Consider the following 22170-nt stretch of genomic DNA (forward strand, 5'->3'; position numbering starts at 1 on the left):
AAGGCGTAAGTCACAAACAATGCCACACCAATTTGGAATTATGATTAATAGGGTGGTATTTATTTAAAGGGGAAAAAACTTACAGATCACTGTCCCAGGCAACAGCCCTCTACGCAACCAGGAAGAGAGTCTAGTCGCCAGCGGAGCAGGAAGTGAAGAGAGAGAGGAGAGGGAAGTGGCCTCTTTTTTAAAGGGAGAGAGACCACGCCCCAATGGGCTGGTATCTCAGCAGCTATAGGCTGGAGGAGTGGGAGGACCTCCCGCAACACCTCCCCCTTTTGTTTAAATAAGAGAGTTCTAAACCTACTATGAAATTATATACAATAAGTACAAATATCCTATTCTAACTAGCTTGGTCTTGTATAATAAATAACTTGACCAAGTCATGAGAGAAAGTAACTACATTTATATAGTCTTCAACCCCATCGAAGATCTGAGAAGGGAAATAATGTTACCTGGGTAATTAGGAAGTTCAGCAAAATAACTTCCAAAACAAGCAACAAATTACAGAGACAACTAGCTACCTGGGCAATCACCCAAAGTCATGTTAGCAGCGTTGAAGCGACCAACATTGGCTAAGGCCTAACATAACTGACATACCATTTTCTAAGGCAAGCAACTTTTCAAAACTATCTTACCCTGTCTTGGCAGGATATGACAGTCCTGTTTTATCCATTGATGCACGCTCTATATCTTTGTCAGTCGTTGAGGTATGGGCATTTCTTTGCCCAAAGGCAACACCTCCCTTCCTCCCTCCCTCCCTCCCTCCCTCCCTCCCTTCCTTTCTACTTTCCTTCTTTCCTTTTCTTGAGACTGTGTCTCATTGTGTAGGTCTGGCTGTCCTGGAACTCACTATGTAGACCATTTTGGCCTTGAACTGATGGAGATCCACCTGCCTCTGTTTCCCAAGTACTGGGACTAAAGACGTGTGCTACTATACCCAACTGACTTCAAACTTTTGAGCTGTGGTGGGTGCCCTGGTCCCAGAACATAGTCCCAACAGAGGCAAGTACCCAGTGTCAGGCCAGCAACAGTTATCAAGTTGTGGAAACGGGCCAGGCAGTGGCTTACCTGACAACCAAGGAAGCTTTCAACAGCTGAAGAACCTCCAGGAAGATAGGAAGTGGAAGTAGAAAAACCAGAACTGAAAGCTAGTAAAAGGCTTTAAGGAACTAACAAAGACAACATGCTAGTCCTGGTCTCTAGAACCAGAGAGCTAGCAAATCCCAGGCCAGAAGGTCACAGACCCCAGGCTGAGAGTTGTAATACAGGCTGCTTGTCAAGGGTTAGGGGTTCTGATCAAGGACTATAAAACTAGGAAGGTTTTGATGCTCAGGGCATGGCCAGAGACAAACAACAGAGGATGCCACTTGCTGCCACTCACTGCTGCCCAGTGCATGCCTGAGAAAATGGAGACCTGTTCAGCCAGCTGATGGTGACAATGGGGATCAAGCCTAGACCCTTGTACACACCAGAGAAAGATTCTACCACTCTCTTAGTTCCTAGCCTCAGAGTCCTTCCTGATCTCAGGCTCTTATAACACTGTAATCAATAAGTATAAAGATAATTAATGCCAGTTGTAATTCATATTAATTCTTCTTCAGCCTGGGAGCACAGTCTAGCAGCCGGTCTTCCCACCTCCAGCATTCTTCTCGGGTTAAAAGACTAACCCTACTATGCTTTATGAACTGAACTTTTGAGAAACACAGCCGAGCCAGATGCCTTTTGTCCCACATAGGCTCTCCGATTCTCTAGGCACGCCTCTCAGCTCCCCAGTTTCCCCAAGCTGCTTCTGACATTTCTCCACGTAAATGTCCAAAACTATGATAATCAAGAATTGAGGGTGGGGTTGGGTGGAGTATTTTGGCACTTTTGCCAAGAGACTAACTACAAAGAAAGAAGCTTCAAGGGCCTGCTATCTCCATGCTCCTGCAAACCGTGTTTCTCTGGGACCAGCAACTCCACCGCTGCAGGGACCGCTTTGTGGCTAGTTCTGAGGCAGAGAAAATCCCGCTGAGGGAAGCTCCAGGGAAACGCTGATATCCAAGTTCCTTAGTATTTGAGTCTCCAGAGGAGACCAGCCCTCGGGCCAGAGTTCGGGAGGTGCACAGTCACTAGAGCACAAGAGCCCTGTGGCAGCGGGTAGCACAGGCAGTGCCAACTCCTTGTCCTCGCCTCCGGGCACAGCACCCTGCTTGCGCTGCTGTCCGTCAACATCCCTGCCCCGCCCCTCCCGTAGTCGGACCAATCGTAGCCGGGGGTCGGGGGTGAGGCGCCGTAGCCGGGTCAGGAAGCCGGGAAAGATCGGCCTGGTGCAGAGGCCACAGATCGGGGCGTCCACATCCTGTAGAAGGCGAGCGGCGAGTGAGACTCGAGACCCGGTGAGTGCGAGCTGCGACTGTGCGCGGAGCGGGGCGGAGCTTGTCCCGGGAGCGCCCGGTGCCGCGAGCCTTGTGCGCCCCTCGGCTGCTGAGCCCTGTGTTCCACACGAGACCCCTCTGCCCCGCGTCCCTGGCGACTCCAACCCGGTGTGGGGAGCTGCGACTCCGGGAGTCCGGATTGCGTGTCAAGGCCCCGGAGCAGAGGCCCCGATGGAAAGCGCAGACAGATCCTTATGCCCTGGGCTGCGGCAGCCGGGGACCAGAGGATCCCAGCCGCTGCAGAGATGGGGCGGGGCGAGGTTGAGCATCTTCATCCTCAGTTTTTCCACTTGCTCCAGCGCCGCTGCACCCGGTAGCTGGCATATGAGGTGGCCCGCACCAGAGAACGCAGCCAAGCCCCCGTACCCCCCCCCCCACCCCGTAACGCCTTTCTTTTCTTACATTCGGTGCAGAGAGCTTGGCGACACAGCTCTCAGCCGTTATCACTAGTCTCATCGCTGCCCTGGGAGCCAGCTGTCTCTTGGCTGGTTTTCCTGTGATACTTTGGACTAGTCTGGCCTTACTGAGATGCAATTTTGAACACATCAGGGTAACCATGCCGGGAAAAACGAGTATGTCACGGGACTCAGTGTAATGTTGAAATTTTGACTTTCTCCTTGATCCAAATCCAGAAGGGCAGTGGTGCTAAGGCGATTACGAGGCAGAATTTTGCATAATGAATATAAAATTGTAACTTTCCCTTTGCTTTTCATCATTTACTTCGAAGGAAGAATGTTGCCATATTTCCAACAGATAAAGAATCACACTGCTCGGGTGGTCGTGCCCTCCTCCCGCTGCCATTATTTGTCATTTGGAACAGGGTGTGTTTGAAGCTGGCAGAATGCCTAGACCCTTGTGGCTGTCTAGTTCCTCTGAAGGGAATGGCACACCATACTTTAACTCTGCAGTGCTGGGCTTTGCCCCCTTTTGACTGGGTTTGCTATCTTCTTTCCATGTCTGTTATTCTTTTATCTCCTCTGGGTTGATAAAGTGCTGTGATTTGTTACTGAGTAAGGAAACGAAGGGATAGGGTACCGAAGAGGGAATAGTTATCTCAAGGGCCCCAGAATCGCGTTGTCCCAAGAGAACGCAAGAAGACACAATTCAAAATTCATTTTAGTACCACCAGCCCTTGAGAACTGTTGTCAGTAATACCCCCTGGCCACTCTGTTGATGGTTCTTCTACTTTACTGTGGACTACAGCTATCTAGGGACCATTAATGAACAGGAGTACCAATCCCATTCCCATAGATTCTGGTTTAATTTATTGTATGGGTCCAGCACCTCGCATTTAAAAGTTTCCACAATGATTGTTAATTTGCAATGGCCTATTTTTCGCCCTTGTAGCACTTACTGTTTGACTTACTAAGCTTTTCCACTTGCCACACAGCCTCCAGGAATGCGCTGGTCCTGATGCGAGGCACTGGGGTTGAGGAGGTCTAGGTGAGTCAGCACTTTGGGCCATTTGATGTGGATGTATATGATGGAGACATGGGAGCTACAGAAAGGAGTCCTGCTTCATGTGCTCACATTTGGTCTTGGGCTTGAATGGATCTCCGTTTCTTTCTGTCCAACTTCCTCTGTTAACTCTCAAGTTCTTTTTTATTTGCTTGTTTTTTTTTTTTTTTTTTTTTTTTTTTTTGAGGCAGGGTTTCTCTTCATAACCCAGGCTATCCTGGAATTCACATTGTAGACCAGGCTGGCCTTGTACTTACAGAGATCTACTTGCTTCTGCCTCCTGGGCGCTGGGACTAAAGTGGTGTGTCACCATGCCTGGCTGTTTCTCAATATTTCAAAACTTCAGTTTTTTGTTTTGTTTTGTGTCAGAGCAAGCTCCAACAAAGTCAGCCAGCCATGGTAGCAGGAAAGGGCCGTGGGAATCGAGGAAATGGCAGATTGAAAGAAATTGAGACAGGAAACAAAGGATAGATCCAAGAGGTCTGAAGGTCAATATCACCAAGCTCTGAGTTTATTTCTCAGCCAGCTTATATACTAATTACAGGCCAGAGCAGATCAAAGACCAGCATAATCAGTCAACCACCCCCTGCACTGTAACCTGAGAGAAAGAAGCAAGTAGTTTCGCTATGTATTCCGTGAATCCTTCTAGCAGCAAACAGTTTTTCTATTTTTTAACTAGCTGTGCCTTTGGCTGGCATTCAGCAGCTGTCTGGTTTGGGTTTTGTGTGGCGCTGTTTAGGAGGGTGGATTTATTGCCTTTTCCATCTCCTGTCTTCTCTCCCCTTCCTCCCTCCAGAACCCAGGATCATGCATTCGAGGCAAGCACTCTATTACTTATATCCCCAGCTCACATTCCTCTTCAACAAAGGCACTAACTCACTCTAATATGAATGGCAACTTTTCTGGCCCTCAGCATGGCTTGTTACAGAATGCGCCTCTGCAATGTTTGTTTCATGGGTTGACTCGTGTAAAAAGCTAATACTGTGGGAGAATTGGAAACTTAATACAGTAGACCAGGCACTGTGCTCTGTGCCTTTAATCCCAGCACCTGGGAAATAGAGGCAGGGGGATATCTATGAGTTCTAGGCAAACCTGGTCTACATAGTGAGTTTCAAATAACACCAACAAAAACACATCTCTAAAAGGGGGAGAAAAAAGAAAGATTATCGTTAAGTTGCTTTTATTCTGATATATAGCTTCTTTATTTATTAATTTTTAAAATTTATTTATTTTTATTTTATGTGCATTGGTGTTTTACCTGCTTGCATGTCTGTGTGAGGGTGTCAGATCTTAAGAATTACAGACAGTAGTTACTGGCCATGTGAGTGCTGGGAATTGAACTTGGGTCCTCTGGAAGAGCAGTCAGTGCTCTTAATCACTGAGATCTCTCCAGCCCCAGCTTCTTTACTTTCTTTTTTTGTTTTTTGTTTTTTTGTTTTTTCGAGACAGGGTTTTTCTGTAGCTTTGGAGCATGTTCTGGAACTAGCTCTTGTAGACCAGGCTGGTCTCGAACTCACAGGGATCTGCCTGGCTCTGCCTCCCGAGTGCTGGGATTAAAGGTGTGTGCCACCACCGCCCAGCTTCTTTACTTTCTTAAAGTATGGTCCTGACTGGTAGATGTGGCTGGAGCGATTAGAAACACATACAAAGAGTGAGCTGCTAAGAAGTGAAGATAAGTGGGGTTCTGCTTAGCCTTGTCCCCACTCTGCAGCTGGGCTGGGGAAGAGCCAACACGGTTCTTGTGGGGTGATAATGGCCTGGACAGGTGGAGTGGAGGAGTGGGAATAAGGGCTTCTAGGTCCAACAGAAAGCCGAGGGGAAGGATGATGCAATCGAGCTATTGTGAGCTACTTCAAATTCTCATCATGCACTCTTTCCATCTTTGGTCTGTGCCTACCCTCCAAGAATCCCTCCATGAGAGCAGAATACCCGTGCCTCTCTGTTTACCGGTATCAGACAGCAGTTATATACTCTCTGTTTTGGGGATTTTCATTCAATATGTGTGTTACTTTTGCTCTATGGCATTGACTTTATAGTTCCCAATTCATATGGACTGTATAGCACTTAATGTTCTCATTTTTACAATTCTCTCCTTTCTCCTCTGTGTGTGTGTGCGTGTGTGTGCATGTGTGTGTTCATGTGTGTGTGTGACATGCCGAGGTCCAAGGACAACTTCTAGGAGTCAGTTCTCTCCTTCTTCCTTGTGGGTCCTGGGGATCAAACACAAGCTGTTGGGCTTTCCAGCCAGCACCTTGACCCGCTGAGTCATCTCACTGGCCCCCTTTTAAGGAATAATCATTTCTAATGAATGATTGTTAGGTAGCCACACCCTCTGGCTTACACCAAACACCATCTCTTACCTGTTTTTAAGTGTATACACTTTCTCTCACAAGGTCTGTAGTCCTGTGTATTTGGTTTCCAGCCACAGGCTACTGGAGCTGTGGGTGCTGGAAACAGCCGTTAGCAGCTCTGGCCCAGAGAGTGGAAACACTGCCAGTGCTGGTGCAGAGCCGAAGCCTGCAGCTTGAGAGTGCCAGGGACCTGTTCAGAGGAGGCAGAAACGGGAGTTGGGAAAAGGCAATTATTTCTGTCCCACCCCTAAACAGTAAGGAGAGTGATTCTAGCCACGCTTTCCAGGACAACATCCAAATGACCGAGGAGAGAAAATATCGGTCGCGGTAGCTGGGCCGAATATGTCCGGTGAAGTCCCAGGTGAGGGCTGACCCCGTGGTTCTTGCCTTCAGAATCAGTGACCTGAGTTCAGTTCTCAGAACGCACGTGGTAGAAGGAAAGAACCAACTCTTGTAAGTTGTCCTCTGGCCTCCTCATGTGCACTGGGGCACAAACGCACACAAATGTTAATTAAAAATTTTTTTAAAAAGTATAAAAGTTTTAAGTAATAGATGATAACGTAGATTAGTCAGGACTGCCTCTGCCCCTTCTAAATTCTGAAGATGACGTCAACTCAAGTCTGAATTTCAAGGCAATACAATAAAAAAGAAGATAAAAATGAAATATAAGTAAACATTAATAAGGGTTTCAAAACAGGCAATGCCAAAGTGCCCAAGCCACAAGATACGTAAAGGCAGCAGCAGCTAAGGGGTTGACTTGTGAAGGTATAAATAAAATTTACTTGCAGAGTGCAAAAGTAAAGGCTGAACGGAACTGGGATGAGATTCAAAGTGTCCCTCCACAGAAAATGTCACTTCAAAGAGCACTTTTTCTGTTTTAGAAACAGTTACTTCCTTACATGCCCTTTTGGTGGAAGTGTACAGCAGCAGCAGCAGAGAGAGAGAGAGAGAGAGAGAGAGAGAGAGAGAGAGAGAGAGAGAGACGGGGCGAGGGAGGGGGGGAGGAGAAAGAAAATGATCGCAGATGAGAGAGAAGTCTAGCTTTCCTTCAAGACTTTTGCTAGAGAACTTTAAGAATTAAGTAAGTTGCTACAGTACCTCTTCAGTGTGTGCTTCAGTTTTCGCTTTACAGAAAGTAACAGAATGGCCTTACACTAATACAGAAATTAAGCCATTCTTGAAACAAGAATTCCCATGGCACACTAGAAGAAAATCAAAATCTCTACAGAAACTCCTCCATTTTCTACTGAATTGTTGTTCTATTAGAAGGAAAGAGATCAGAGCAAATGTTTCTTGGGTTTTTCCTCTTGGAAAATGTTGTGTACTCTTTTTTTTTTGTTCTTGTGTTTTGAGACAGCATTTATCCGTGTAACTGCCCCAGGTGTTCTGGAACTCTCTCTGTAGATCAGGCTGGCCTGAACTCATAGAGATCTGCCTGTCTTTGCCTCCCGAGTGCTGGGTTTAAAGGCGTGCGCCACCAACGCCCAGCTTGTATTATTCTTTCTGCCTACTTTTTTCTGCAAACACATAAGGTGTGCAGATATCCGTTTCCTGCTATAAAACGAAAAGTTACGGCATGTTTATAAGTCTTATAAAATTATGTTTGTCGGAGTGAAAAACTAATTAAAATCATTACTGATTTGCAGCACCCCCTCCCAAACCCAGCAACTGTAGCAACAACATAAAAGCAGCAACTGGAAAGAACATTTTGAAATTGTTAGGAGACTCTAGTCCTTTGCCCATAAACATCTGTGATAAAAAAACCAGAACCTCTTATAAATTCTACAAGCTAAGTGTCTTCAGAACAGGTGTCTTTCTTCTTATACCTTATCTCTTTGCTGAAGGACGAAAGGATCACCTGTCGGGAGCTGTAAACCCAAAGGTTGTTTGATGTTTGGTTGGGGAGGTTGTGGTGTTCTGGCTTTCCAGAGGGTTGAGATGGTTCTCACAGGGTTCTGGGACTCTGTATAAAAACGCGAGACGGCCTCCTAACAGTCTTTACAGCTAACGAACACGGTGATGCTATATAACTTAAGCTATAAGGGAAGTGGGGTGGTTTTACTTAGAACTCTAGAAATTTAACGTTTACTTTTATTTCATAATTTCTGAGTTTGAAGACTTTTTTTCCTATTAATCTTATCAGGTAAATAGTTAATAAGGTAATTATTAGCATCTCTGAATCGAAGCTTGGGGTTGGAAGAAGAAACTGAAGCAGTTATCTGGAGATAAGGTATTACTGTCTCTGTGACTGGAGCTTGGACAAGGCCCAGGGGAGAGAATGGACTTTTCTTTCTGTTATAGTTGGTTAGACTTTCATTTCTCTTGTTTGTTGAACCATTGCAGTCTCTCCTCTGCAGAACTCTTACGCTCGCTGGCAGACTAGAAGCAAATTAAACCGAGCAGGCATCCACAGCTCAAACGACGACGACATGGAGCTTTGAAGGTGGAAGTAGCACGGTGTCGGCCATGGGTCATCAGGACACAGCCGGACAATGTGGACCACTTTCTTCAAACTACGAGTCTTCTGCTGTCTGTTTGCAGTGCTAATGGTGGTGGCGTTGGTCTTCAATGTCACTCAGGTGGAGGTGAGTGCTCAGATCAGAGGCCATTTGCAGTTTTCCATTGCTGTGGTATTTGATCATCTCTAGCATCCCTCTGCTGTGACGGTCACTGAGGACACAGGCGTGAAGATAGGATGCCTCGCCTGCGGGCTCGGGTCTGAGTGTGTGGGAGAAGATACAGAGAATATTTATTTGCGATGCTTAGACTAGATAGAGTGTGTCATATTCTGAAGCTTTTTGTTTTATTTACAAAGAAAGGAGGTTCATTTAACGCATGAATATTAAAAATTTTGGGGTTGGGAGATTTATTTATTTTAGACAGAGTCTCACTATGTAGCCCTGGCTGACCTCAAGCTCAGAGATCTGTCTTTCTCTGTCTCTTTGGTTTTTCTTTTTCTTTTTTTAAATATTTATTTATTATGTATATAATATTCTGTCTGTGTGTATGCCTGCTGGCCAGAAGAGGGCACCAGACCTCATTACAGATGGTTGTGAGCTACCATGTGGTTGCTGGGAATTGAACTCAGGACCTTTGGAAGAGCAGGCAATGCTCTTAACCTCTGAGCCATCTCTCCAGCCCCCTCTTTTTGGTTTTTCAAGGCAGGGTTTCTCTGTGTTGTAGCTCAGGCTGCCCTGAAATTTGTTTCGTGACACCAGGCTGGCCTTGAACTCACAGAAATTCTCCTGCCCCTGCCTATCGAGTGCTGGGACTAAAGGTGTACCCCACCACTGCCCTGCCTCCTCTCTTGAGTGCTGGAATTAAAGCATGTACCAGCACACTGAGCTTGGATTTGGGAGTTACTTAGAATTCACTGACTGAAATATTTGTAATTCAAAAATCTTGAAGTCAGATGTTTGCCTAAACCTGAATGAACACACCAGAATTAAAGTTTGGACTTTGGCCAGGCGGTGGTTGTGCACGCCTTTAATCCCAGCACTTGGGAAGCAGAGGCAGGCGGATCTCTGTGAGTTCGAGACCAACCTGGTCTACAAGAGCTAGTTCCAGGACAGGCTCCAAAACCACAGAGTAACCCTGTCTTGAAAAACCAAAAAAAAAAAAAAAAAAAAAAAAAGTTTGGACTTTGGAGTATTTCAGATTCTGGTGTCTGGATTACTACCGTATTAGGTTTCCATTGTTTATTTTATGTTTTTATTATTCCTTAGATGGCTGTTTGTTTCCTAAGGAGAGACAGAAATGCTGTGGTTCTGAGTGAGAGGGGAGGTGCATAAACTGGGAGGAGCAGGGTGGAGGGGAAACTGTCTCAGAATATATTGCATACAAAATTTTAAACAGATTTTAAAATCTGTTTTCAGTTAAAGAAAAAAAAGAATGTTATGGACAATCATAAGTATTCATCATAGTTGGAGGTTGGAGAAGTGGCTCAGAGGTTAAGAGCATTGGCTGCTCTTCCAAAGGTCTTGAGTACAATTCTCAGCAGCCACTTGGTGGCTTACAGCCATCTATAATGAGACCTGGTACCCTTTCCTGGCCTGCAGGCAGACATGCAGGCAGAACACTGTATACCTAATAATAAATAAATCTTTTAAAAATCATAATTGAGGAATGTAGTAATGATGGCTGGCAGTGCTTGTGAAAGTGCTGAAAAGAAAAGGAAGGAAGCTGGAGATCTCCCCTGCCCCTCTCAGCCACAGCTAAAGGCTGCTCTACTAGCTGTAGGCAGTACCCATCTGGTCAGCTTGACCCCATTAACTCCGGTTTTTGCATCCCATACGGTAAAACCATAGCTTCTAACATCTAGACTACAGAAACTGCTATAACCAACATTGCAGCTGACACTGGGGTGGTGTTGGTGGGGGCATCAGAGCAAAAGCCAAACCATCAGCAGCTCTTCTCTTTCCGTGGGGACCAAGGAGAGTGGCTACTTCATGGCTACTTTAGAGTAAGGAAGGTGGAGCTTCCTGCAGGAGGGGATCACACAGCCTGGCTACAGGCTGAAGGGCAGTTGCAGGGGAGGAATTGATGAATCTGCCTTTTTTTTTTTTTTTAAAAAAAAATTGCAACACTGTTTGACCAATAGCTTATGCATATTTCTAGCTAACTTGTACTTTTTTTTTTTTTTTAAATTTTCGAGACAGGGTTTCTCTGTAGCTTTTTTGGTTCCTGTCCTGGAACTAGCTCTTGTAGACCAGGCTGGCCTCGAACTCACAGAGATCCACCTGCCTCTGCCTCCCGAGTGCTGGGATTAAAGGCATGCACCACCACCACCCGGCAGTAACTTGTACATCTTAAGTTAACCCATTTCTACTAATCTGTGAATCACCACAAGTCTGTGTCCTACTGGTGAGGTACTGACTGGCATCTGATGTCTTTCTCTTTTGGCAACTACATAGTCTCTTCTAGACTCTACCTACTCTTTCTATATATTTCTGTTCGGATTTCCCGCCTGGCTTTGCTCTGATAAGCCATTGGCCAAAACAACTTGTGTCTGTGCTACTGGGGTTATGTTTAGAAAGTGGTCTCCTGTGCCAATGTGTACAAATGTACTTTCCACTTTCTCTTCTATGAGGTTCAGTGTGGTTGGTTTTATGTTGAGGTCTTTGATCCATTTGGACTTGAGTTTTGCGCATGACAATACATATGGATCTATTTTCATTCTTCTACATGTTGATATCCACTTATGCCAGCACCATTTGCTTTTTTTTCCCCATGTTACATCTTTTGCTTCTTTGTCAAAAATCAGGTATTCTAAGGTGTATGGATTGATAACTGTGTCTTTGATTTGATTCCATTGGTTCTCCTGTCTGTCTGTTTCTCTCTCTCTCTCTCTCTCTCTCTTTGTTTCTCTGGGATTGTGGTTTGTAGGCTGATTTTCTTTGCTTTATGTTTAAAAACCCCCAAGAATGAGTACATGTGATAATTGTCTTTCTGTGTCTGGGCTACCTTACTCAGAATAATGATTTTTAGCTCCATCTATGTCTGTTTTTATGCCAATACCAGGCTGTTTTCAGTACTGTAGCTCTGTAGTAGAGTTTGAAGTCAGGGATTGTGATGCCTCCAGAAGTTCCTTTATTGTACAGGATTGTTTTGGCTATCCTGGGTTTTTTGCATTTCCAAATGAAGTTGAGTACTGTTCTTTCGAGGTCTTTGAAGAATTTTGCTGGGATTTTGATGAGCATTGCATTGAATCTGTAGATTGCTTTAGGTAAAAATTGCTATTTTTACTATGTTAGTTCTCCCTACCAAAGAGCATGGGAGATTTTTCCATTTTCTGGTGTCTTCTTCAATTTCTTTCTTCCAAGATTTAAAGTTCTTGTCATACAGGTCTTCCATTTGTTTGGTTAGAGTTACTCTGAGATATTTTATGTTATTTGTGGCTATTGTGAAGGGTGCTAAAGTTATTTTTTAGGTTATTTCTTCTGCTTCATCTCTATTATATTGGGGTGTTCAGGTCTTGCTGTTGTAGAGCCACTAGTTTTTGTTGGTGTCCTGTTGCTCTTTGTGGTGTTGAGTGTGTTCTTTCTTACCTTGTCTACCCATCTTTTCCTCCTATTGGGGCTGTGTCTCTGGTGATCAATTTTCCAGGTGCCAGTGGAGCCAAGGCTCAGATGGCTGCTTGCTGTGGTGCAGTCAGGGCCACGGATCCAGTCCCCTCGGAGGTCACTAGGTGTTCCGGGGGTCTCTCTGCAATCTCGGAGGTCATTGGGCTCTGTTCCCTTGGAGGTTGCTGGCGTGGGCCTATTTTTATGGAGGTTGCTGGCTCAGCTGGTCCCACAGAGGTCTCTGACTTGGGCCCAAGTCAGTCCCTAATGCAGTCTCTCTTTTGTACCTGCTCCTGTGAAGGTTGTTGCCTTGGGCCTGCTCTGGTGGAGGTCACTGGCTTGGTCCTGTTCCCACAGATGTCCCTGGCTTGGTCCTGTTCCCAGAGAGGTCTCTGGCCTGTTCCCTTCGCAGTAGCTCCCTCGTACCTGCTGATGAGTCTGTCTTGGGTACTTCTGTGTGACTGAAGGGCAGGGAACATGGCTCCCTGAGCCCCTCACAAGTGCTTGAGAGACTCTAGCCCTCTTCCCGCTTCCCTCTGCTGAACACATATATGACCAAATTTATGGAGTAGTTTCTACAGACAAGATGGTAACCATTTTATTTTGTAGTGATTTTTAGGATGCACGTCTTAGCTGAGCAAGGCATTTCTTTGCTTATTCGGTTAGCACAAGAATCCCTTCCCTTCCGTTCCCTTCCCTTCCCTTCCGTTCCCTTTCTTCTTCTTTACCTCCCTCCCTCTCTCCCTCCCTCCCTCCTCCCTCCCTCCCTTTCTTTAAGGTTTATTTATTTGTTATGTATAGTGTTCGGCCTGCATCTATGCTTGTAGGCCAGAAGAGGGCACCAGATTTGATTTCAGATGGTTGTGAACCAACATGTGGTTCCTGGGAATTGAACTCAGGACCTCTGGAAGAATAGCCAGTGCTCTTAACTGCTAAGCCATCTCTCCAGCCCAGCACAAGTATTTCTAGAGGCTAAGCCATAGGCCTTTTCATTTCTTCAGCTGTTGTGTAGCAGAACACCAACTCTCATTATAAAATGGACAGAGTCCGTTGAGTACTTTGAAGAATACAAAGTGATTCTGTTCAAGGTTAACACCTTGAAGATTAAGCATAACATCTAGTAATTGATCTCTTTTATTTGCTTACACTGTTCTCATGTTTTGCTGTAGGCAAGGCAGTATCGGCACTATATTGACAATTCCTTGTACCTGAGAGCTTTCAGATATAAATATCCACATAGGTATTGTGATAACATAACACAGAACTTGTAATACATCTTGATTATTTTAAATCTCTCTCTCTCAGTGTGTGTGTGTAGTGTGAATGCTGCTTGCCACAGATTGCATATTGATATCAGAAGACAACATAGGATTTTGGTCCTCACCCTCTACTTTGTTTGAAGCAGGGTCTCTTTGTTGTTCTTCACTAGGTACACCAGGCTTGCTGGCCTGTGGTCTTCCACCTCCCACCTCACCGTAGGAGTGCTGGGATGTCGGGTGCTTGCATCTGACTTTGCATGTGTTCTGGGGATTCCAGTTTAGGTTCTCAACCTTGTGTGGCAAGAGCCATCTCCCCAGACCCAGGGGATGGAAGTGTACATGTCAGTGGGACTAAGCACAGTCACTTGTGCAACTACTCCACTGTCTCTGGAAATGCTGGATCTGTTAAAATATTATCCTCCTCTCCCACAGCTTCTGTCTTCGAATTAACAGTTTCCTGTCTCTATGAATTTCATGAGTCTAGATGCTGCACACGATAGGATTATATACTATTTTGTGACTGACTTATTTCTATTAGTGTAAGGTTGTCAAGATTCGTCTATGTTGTAGCATGAATCACTTTGTTCATTTCTGGATTGGATCTCATTCTACAGTTCAACCTATCATGACACTCACTATATGCCCAATGTGGCTTCAATCTCTTGGCAATCCTTATGCCTCAGGCTCCCGAATGCTGGGATTACGCCTGTGAAGCACCATGCTCCATTAACCTTTGCTTCTTAGTTGAAATGTTTAGACTCCTTATATTTAATGTTTTTGTTGAGAGGATCACGGTTACACCATTTTGTCATTTATATTCATCTTATTCCCTTCCCCTTTTCTTCTTTGTTTCACATTGAGAAATTATTTTAATCTGTTTTATATTTTTGGGAGGCTTGTTAGTAATAAGTCTGTTATTTTTAGTAACTCTTTTAGGGCTCACAGTATATATATTTAATATCACACTCTGTGGTCAAATGGTATTCTACCTCATGCACCTTGCCACAATGGATATTCATTTCTCCTGTGATTTTTGTGCTGTTAACATATACTTTACCTCTGCATATCACATACACCCCCTTTGTTTAAAACATGGTTTTCACATCATTAAAAATAATAAAAATCTGGTATCATGTATGCAGCACATGTATGTAGCACGTGAGTTTGCATTTTAGTAGCATTGGGTCTTGTTTGCGGATCTGTATTTCAGTCTCAGTTTCTTTCTTTTGAACCATCTTTGACATTTCTTGTGATACAGGTTTGTTGGTGATAAATGTGTTCACGTTTGGTAGATTTGCAAAATATATCCTATATAGCCCTTAAAAATATTTACTACAGCTTTGGCTTTAGCATAGTTTTAGGACTATAGAAAAATTATACTGAAAGTAGAGTTCTCAGATTGCCCTTCCTCATTCCAGTTTCCTATTACTAAAATATGGCATAAGTGGATTTTTTTTAATTTTGTATTTCTGTCTTCCCCGAACAGTCTCTCAACCACATCTGCTCTACAACATCAGCTTCGTGGCTCTGTTTGACCCTATTGCATAGCCCTGCCATAGTGTATGTAGCATCCAACTGATGAATTTTGTCTCTAAGGACAGTGTAGTAGTCAGGGTTCTCTAGAAGAACAGAGGTGATAGACAGAGTGGATACACATTATACATCATATGTATGTTATATTAGATATACATATGATGTATATGATATATAGTCCCCATTAGTGTATTTTGTTCCTGTTTCTATGGGAAATAAAGCTCACCTAGGTTCCCAAGGTGGCGGAGAAGAAGCAAAGTGCATGTTCTTTTCTGACTGGGAATCCCGTGCTCTTTATTGTTGATGCCACTTCCTTTATCAGAACTAGGGCATGTAACCATCATGAGAGGTCGGCAACCTCATTGCTCAGATGTTAAAGCTGAAACTCAGTGGCTTGGAAAGTTCTTGTTAATCTGGTCTCTGCTTATATCTTCATCTTTCCTTATCTGGATCTTATAGTTCCTCTCCTCACAAATTCTTAATGCTCTCTGTGGCCCCAGGGTCTTTGGACTGTCTATTCCTTTTCCCTGCCACTTTTGTCTGGTAACTTATGCTCTTCCTTCAGCCTGAACTTAAACATCCCTGTCTTGTGACTCAAGTTTGATTTTATGTGGTTCCTTTGCCTCTGTTTTAGTTTGGATCTCAAATGGTTTCTAAAAACTCATTTTTTTTTTTTTTTGTTCAAGTCTTCATCCAAATGTACTGGTACTTCCTGCATGATTATACCTAGGGGATTCTGAACTTATCTACAGAGTGACCAGGTAATAGACTTATATCATAATTTGCAATGGGGAGGTAGTGGGCCTAGTTGGAGATATTGGGTCACAGGGTGAAGCCAGTGAGACGTGTCGTAGATGTGAAATAGCCTCGCTCTCCCCGTGGTGTGCCTACCACCATGCTCCTCTGCTTTCCCACAAGTGTGCACTGAAACCTCTGCAAGTGGGAGCTGATTTTTCTCAGGTGTTTTCTCACAGTGACAGAAAGCTGACAAACACACCTCTGTGTGCTTCCACGTCACCACACAGGACTTACAAACTGTGTTGCCAGATGTGTCTCTCTCTTCATCTCTCTGCCCCAGTCATCTCCAAGGAACATAGGACATCACTCCTAATTTGTAAACCCAGGACCAGGCATACTCCAGGTTCCTGGAACCTCAGCCACTTCTGTGGGTTTTACCAACAGCCTGTTTCACTCCTGCGTGGTTTCCCACTTAACATCCGCAGCCGCTGGGGTATAGACTCTGCACTAAAATCAATTTTGTGTATATCAGGAAGAGACTCTGCCAGCAGTGAATTGCTCGATCATGGCCTTGACATTGGCTTTATGTTGCTACAGCCTTCTTCCTGTACTTTGCAGTAAACCCGGGGCTTGCCCACGTGACTGGGAAGTACTGGAGGACAGGAATTAGCTGTGCTTCCCACCAGGTCACCTCATGCCAGGTGGCATTCGAGTGTACGAGGAGCCAAACTAAATAACTAAGAACTGAATAACTGTCTCGGCAGCTGATAACATCTTAAGACTCAACGACTTGCTCCATTCCCAGCCAAAAGCTTGCTGCTCAGAGGAAAATGTCACTGTTACTGTGCTAGTCTTTTTTTTTTTTTGTGGTTTTATTTTTTTAAAAAATTCTTCTCTTACACATTATATCTCAACTGAAGTTTCCCCTCCCTCCACTCCTTTCAGTTCCTTCTCCCAGTTCCCTTCCTGCCCTCTCCCCCAGTTTCTTTTTTTTTAATATATATATTTAACTTTATTTTATGTGTATTTGGTATGAAGGTGCCAGATACCCTGAAACTGGAGTTATAGACAGTTGTGAGCTGCCATGTGGGTGCTGGGGATTGAACCCAGGTCCTCTGGGAGAGCAGCCAGTGATCTTGACCGCTGAACCATCTCTCCAGCCCCTCCCCAGTTTCATTCCTCCTATGTTTCCCTTCAAAAAAAGGAGTAGGCCTCCCAGAGATATCACCGAACATGGCATAACAAGTTACATTTAGACTTGGAACAAACCCTCATCACGGGTAGACAAGATAACTCAGTAAAAGGAAAAAGGTCCCAAGAGCAGGCAAAAGAGTCAGAGACACCCTCACTTCCCACTCTTAGGAGTCCTGAAAGAACACCCAGCTACATAACCATAACTTATTTGCAGAGCCTTATCAGGTCTGTGATTGTTACTTCAGTCTGTGGGCCCCCGTATGCCCTGCTTAGTTGATTTTGTGGGCTTTGTTATTGTGGTATCCTTGTTCTCTTTGGCTAATACAATTCTTTCTCCCTATCTTTTGTGGGATTCCCCTGGCTCTCCCTAATGTTTGGTTATGGGTCTCTGCATCTGCTCTCATCAGTTGCTGGATGATGCCTCTCTGATGACAATTGGGTTAGGCACCGAGTATAGCAGAATGTCATTAGGAATCATCTCATTGATTTTTTTCCCAGTTATGTTTGATTCTATCCTGGGTCTCTGGGCTGTCCAGACTCTGGTGTCTGGCCATCCAGGCCATGTTAGGCATTGGCTCCCTCTTGTGTGAATCTCAAGTTGGACCAGTTATTGGTTGGCCACTCCCACACGTTCTGTGCCAACTTCACCCCAGCACATCTTGCCGGCAGGACAGACTGTAGGTTGAAGGTTTTGTGGATGGGTTGAAGTCCCAGTTTCATTACTGGAAGCCTTGCCTGGTTATAGAAGAAGGTGTATGCAGGCTGTGTATCCCCCATTACTAGGAGTCTTCGCCAGGGTAACTCCCGTAGATTCCAGGGAGTTTCTACTGCATTAGGTTTCCATCCCCCATCCCTAGAACCCCTCAATTCCAGTCTTCTCTCCTAGTACTCTCTCCCTCCACCCCACCCCCTGCCAAATCCCTCCTGTTCCCATTCTCACCTGCCCCCAGTTTTTGTTTCTCATGGTTGTAGGGGTAATGAGTCCAAGCTCAAGGTCCCACGCCAATTCAGGGCCAGATGAGAGCCCTCTTCTACCTTGCAGTGGGCCCTTGTCACTGTCCACACGGGGTAGAGAGCTTCTCCTCCTCCTTCTCCTTTTCTTTTTTGAGACAAGATTCAAACTGTAGCCCAAAAGAGCTTGGAAGTTGCATCGATCCTTCTCCCAGGGTTATGATATACAAAGCATGGGCCACCATGCCCAGCTTTTTCTCTGTTTTTGCAAAGCCACTGATGTCACTGTGAGAATCTGTTCCGATCACCTCATTTGACCCCAGCTTCCTTTCAAAAGACTCATCTGTGAACCATTGCTTTGAGATGTGGGCATCAGTGTGTAAGTTGAGGACCATACCTGACCCTGTGGGAACAAATTTGGATGGCTTCGGGCCTTCTTGTCCCTGAATCACCCTACCCCTTCATTCTTGTTATTTAGCCTTTTATCCAGAATGGCTTTTATTGTGAGCGAAGCTGTACATTACAGTTTATTAGGCTTTAGTAACAAGCAGGATTTCTGAATTTCCAAAATTCAGTGACAGACCAGGGAAATTACCATTGGCCTAGAAGAAGTCATTCAAAATACAATGTACAACTGAGATCTAAGGTGTATTACTACCAAGAGTTGCCGTAACCCCTGAGAAATGTAGGTTTCTCTTAAATACGTTGATTCATGTTTCTCTAGTAATGAAATGGATGTAAGAAGGGAGTCTCTGGCTCTAGCGGTTAGAGTGGGCGGCAGGTGTGGTGGGGTAGTTCTGTCGTTTCTCTTTCCACACCATGCCCTGCACTGTAAGGTTGTGTGACCATTGGAAGGCACTTAACTGCCCTGCGTCAGTTTCCTGATTTACAGGTATGAATGATAAAGTGTCCTCAGTGGATCTGCCTAGCACACTGGAAACACCCCAACAGATGCCGTGCGCTGCACAGGACGGCACGGTTGGTCAAGCTAGCAATGCTGAGATTCGTGTACCCGAGGGTTGGCATCAGCAAATAGTTTATAGCTACCATTTCCCAGTTATTGTACAACTGGCTTTCCAGAGTTGATTAGTGGAAGCAGATGGTCTTTCTTTTTGATGCGCGTTTGCTTCTGGGATTATTACTACTTTTTTTGTTATTTTTAAGTTGACACATTTTATCTCCATGTTAATGAGACCAATGGGATCAGACATGAGATCTTTTTCTTTCCTTTTTGCTGTTTGAAAATAGACCTCGCTATTGTCTGCAAGGTCCTTGGCTCAGGAACAGTTTCCTGCTCCTGCACTAAGGAGACTGAAGAGAGGATGCAGGATGGAGCCCAGCAAGCAGGACCATGGAAAGGAGCAGAGTTTAGCTCCGTAATGTGGCTGTGCTTATATCCGTGTTAGTTTTTAACTACGTCAAAGAGCATGAGTCTAATAGTAGAGGAAAAAAGGCAATCTATAGCTCTCGGATAGGCGAGGAAGAGGGGGGAGGGAGGGAGAGATCAAGAGAGAGAGACAGGCAAGCGGACTGTTAAAAAGTGTTAGGAAAAGTCCCTTTTAGTCCTGATGCATTCTTGGAAACTTCTGGACTGAATGCCAGTTAGCAGCTCTAATTATCCCCATGAATAGCCCCAGTGATAATGAGGAAGGGGGTGGCAGTAACCAGTGGTGAAAGACAGTTCCCATCTTGGAAACAGTAAGGGAGCCTTATTGGAAGAAGAGGTCACTGTGTCCCACATGAGAGAACTGCTGTGAATTTCAAATGCTTCTGTGTATTGTGGTGAGTGTGCAGTGATGGGGGGGTCAAAGGCTCTGAAACTTGGCAGCCTCCCATCCTCAATCCATTCCCTTTCTCCTTGCCTCCCTCCCTGCCTCCTTCCCTGCCTCCCTCTCTCCTTCCCTCTCTTTTCTTTTCTTTTTTTGAGTCAGGGTTTTTCTCTGTAACAGTCCTGGCTCTTCTGGAATCCGCTCTGTAGACCAGGCTGGCCTCGAACTCACTGAGATCTACCTGTCTCTGCCTCCCAAGTGCTAGGATTAAAGGCATGCACCACCAGGCCTGGCTAATTTTTAAATTTTTTTATTAGCTTCCAAAGAATTAGTTTTTATTATGGTAGTTTTGAAACGATATATGATTAGCTTATTCCCTTCCCTCCTTTCTTCTCCATCCCCGCCCTGTCCCTTGGTCCCTCACTCCACACTAGGCTTCCATCCCCAGCACCTCGTGTTCTCTTGCGGTCTTCTGTGTGGTTTCGGAGTCTGGATCCACTCTTCATTTTATTTGTTCTTTTAATTTTAATTTTGCAACAGGGTCTCTCTGTGTGGCTCATGGTGCCCTCTAACTTGCCATGCTCCTATGTTAGCCATCCAAGGCCTGGGATTATAGGCATGCAAAACTGTACGGCTGGGCTATAGATCAACCTTTCCTTCCCTTACATATGGAAGAAAGCCGGGTGGCTTAGCACTAAGTGACTGGTAACTCCTCCGCTTGGTCGCATCGGCCTGCCAGCAGATCCCGGGTAGTTGTTCTGGCTACATGTGGAATGAGAGGCACACCAAGACAGGAAGCAAGTAAAGGGATAGGAAGAATAGGTGTACACTGTGAGCAAGAAATGCGTGATTTGGCCCCTTGTAGTGTCTCAGCAACTAGGAAGGAAAAGCGGGGCAGAAAGCTTTCCTGAAAGGTATCCTATAGCGAGGGGGAGTTTTCAGTGTCACTTTTGGTTTTCCCCAAGACACTTTTTTTAATTATTTTTTTTATTATTTAAAAATGTAAATATCTTTTGAACGTATTCTTCCCCTCTACCAAGTCCTTCCAGATCCTCTTCCCCTCTCACCCACACAACTTTTGAATTCTTTCTCAACTTAAAACAAGCAAAGACCCAATACAACAACAAAACTTTCAAAACCAAGAAAAGAAAACTACGGCCAAAAAGGAAACAAACCCAAAACAACAAAAACCTGAAACTCCATAAAACTGTAGCCAAATAAAAGCACACAAAAAGACTGTGGAGTCCATTGTATGTTGTTCACCTCTTCTTGAACATGAGGCCTGTCCTGGAGTGGTTGATATGGCATACCCAGTGTCACTCCTGGAGAAAACTGATTTTCCCTCTCCCAGCAGGTTCAAGTGACAGTTCAGCTGTTAACCTTTACCCTAGTGGCTAGGTTTCCATTCATTAGTTCATTTCATTTCATTCAGTATTAAAAATATATATACATATGAAGATAAAGTATAACAAGATAAAACAAAAACCATCACATCAGAAGGAAAAGATCCCAAGATAAGAAACAAGATTCAAAGACCCACTAGTTCAAACTCTCAGGAATCCCATAAAAGCTCAATTTGGAAGTCCTGGTATACATAGAGGACTTTAGGGGCAGACCTGCGCATGCAACTTCAGCCTCTGTGAGTCCATGTGAGCTTTGCTCATGTTGGTTTAGGAGACTGTGTTCTCTTGGTGTCCTCCATCTGCTTTGGCTCTTATACTTTCTGCTTCTTCCTCCATGGGCTTCCCTGGCTGCGAGGGGAGGGAGTAGATGGAGACATCCCAACTAGAGGACCCAGCTCCAAGGACTCTTTCTCTCCACAAAATGGCTTTGGTTCCCATTTACTGCAGGAGGAAGCCTCTCTGAGGATAGCTGAAGAAGACCCTGATCTAGATGAATTTAGTAAAATACATGAGCAGTCATTTGACCACTGCACTTTTTTCTCTCTTAGACTAGTATTATTTGATTTTTTTTTTCCTAGTCCCTGGGCTATCTAGTTTCTGGTTCTTAGTCCCAAAGCAGTGATGGGTATGGGTTCCATCTTGTGGAATGGGCCTTAAGTCAAATCAGACATTGGTTGGTTACTCCCACAGGCTTTGTGCTACCGTTGTCCTAGCGTATCTTGCAGGTAGGACAGCATTGTAGATAAAGGGTTTGTGGCAGGCACAGTGTTTATGTGGAGACTATGCTCCTGTATCAAAGATGCTGGACGTAGTGGTGAAGGCTCTGTGTAGGCATTAGCTCAACTTCTCCACCTTCAGTGAGGTGTATAGGTGTTATTGTCAGCAGCAGGGCCTTGCTGTTGTTTTGTGGAGAGGAACCTACTGTTTTGGTAATGGCCTGGGTTGTTTGGGGATTTCCATGGGACCCCTTGACCTACAACTCAATTAGATGTAACCCAGTCCCAGTACTGGGAGCTTTGATGATAAGAGATG

The 22170-nt window shown here is 44.8% G+C and overlaps 1 protein-coding gene across 6 annotated transcripts in view; it reads left to right on the forward strand.

The window, feature by feature from the left end:
- Nucleotides 1-2253: 2253 nt before the first annotated feature.
- The window catches only part of Nxpe3 (neurexophilin and PC-esterase domain family member 3), a 54452-nt gene continuing 34535 nt past the window's right edge, over nt 2254-22170 (forward strand). The window contains exons 1-3 of one of the 6 annotated variants that reach the window (XM_041672851.1): nt 2254-2381; nt 3811-3863; nt 8573-8814. In XM_041672851.1, the coding sequence (XP_041528785.1) occupies nt 8722-8814 (93 nt within the window). In that variant the 5' untranslated portion in view covers nt 2254-2381; nt 3811-3863; nt 8573-8721. Of the gene's footprint in view, nt 2382-3810; nt 3864-8090; nt 8112-8389; nt 8460-8572; nt 8815-22170 lie in introns of those variants that run through there. The other 5 variants (XM_041672853.1, XM_041672854.1, XM_041672852.1 and 2 more) reach the window with 5 other exon arrangements.

Source organism: Microtus oregoni, unplaced genomic scaffold (genome assembly GCF_018167655.1).
Source record: "Microtus oregoni isolate MIOR12 unplaced genomic scaffold, Mior012 000023F_ref0000262, whole genome shotgun sequence".
NCBI classification, from domain to species: Eukaryota; Metazoa; Chordata; class Mammalia; order Rodentia; family Cricetidae; genus Microtus; species Microtus oregoni.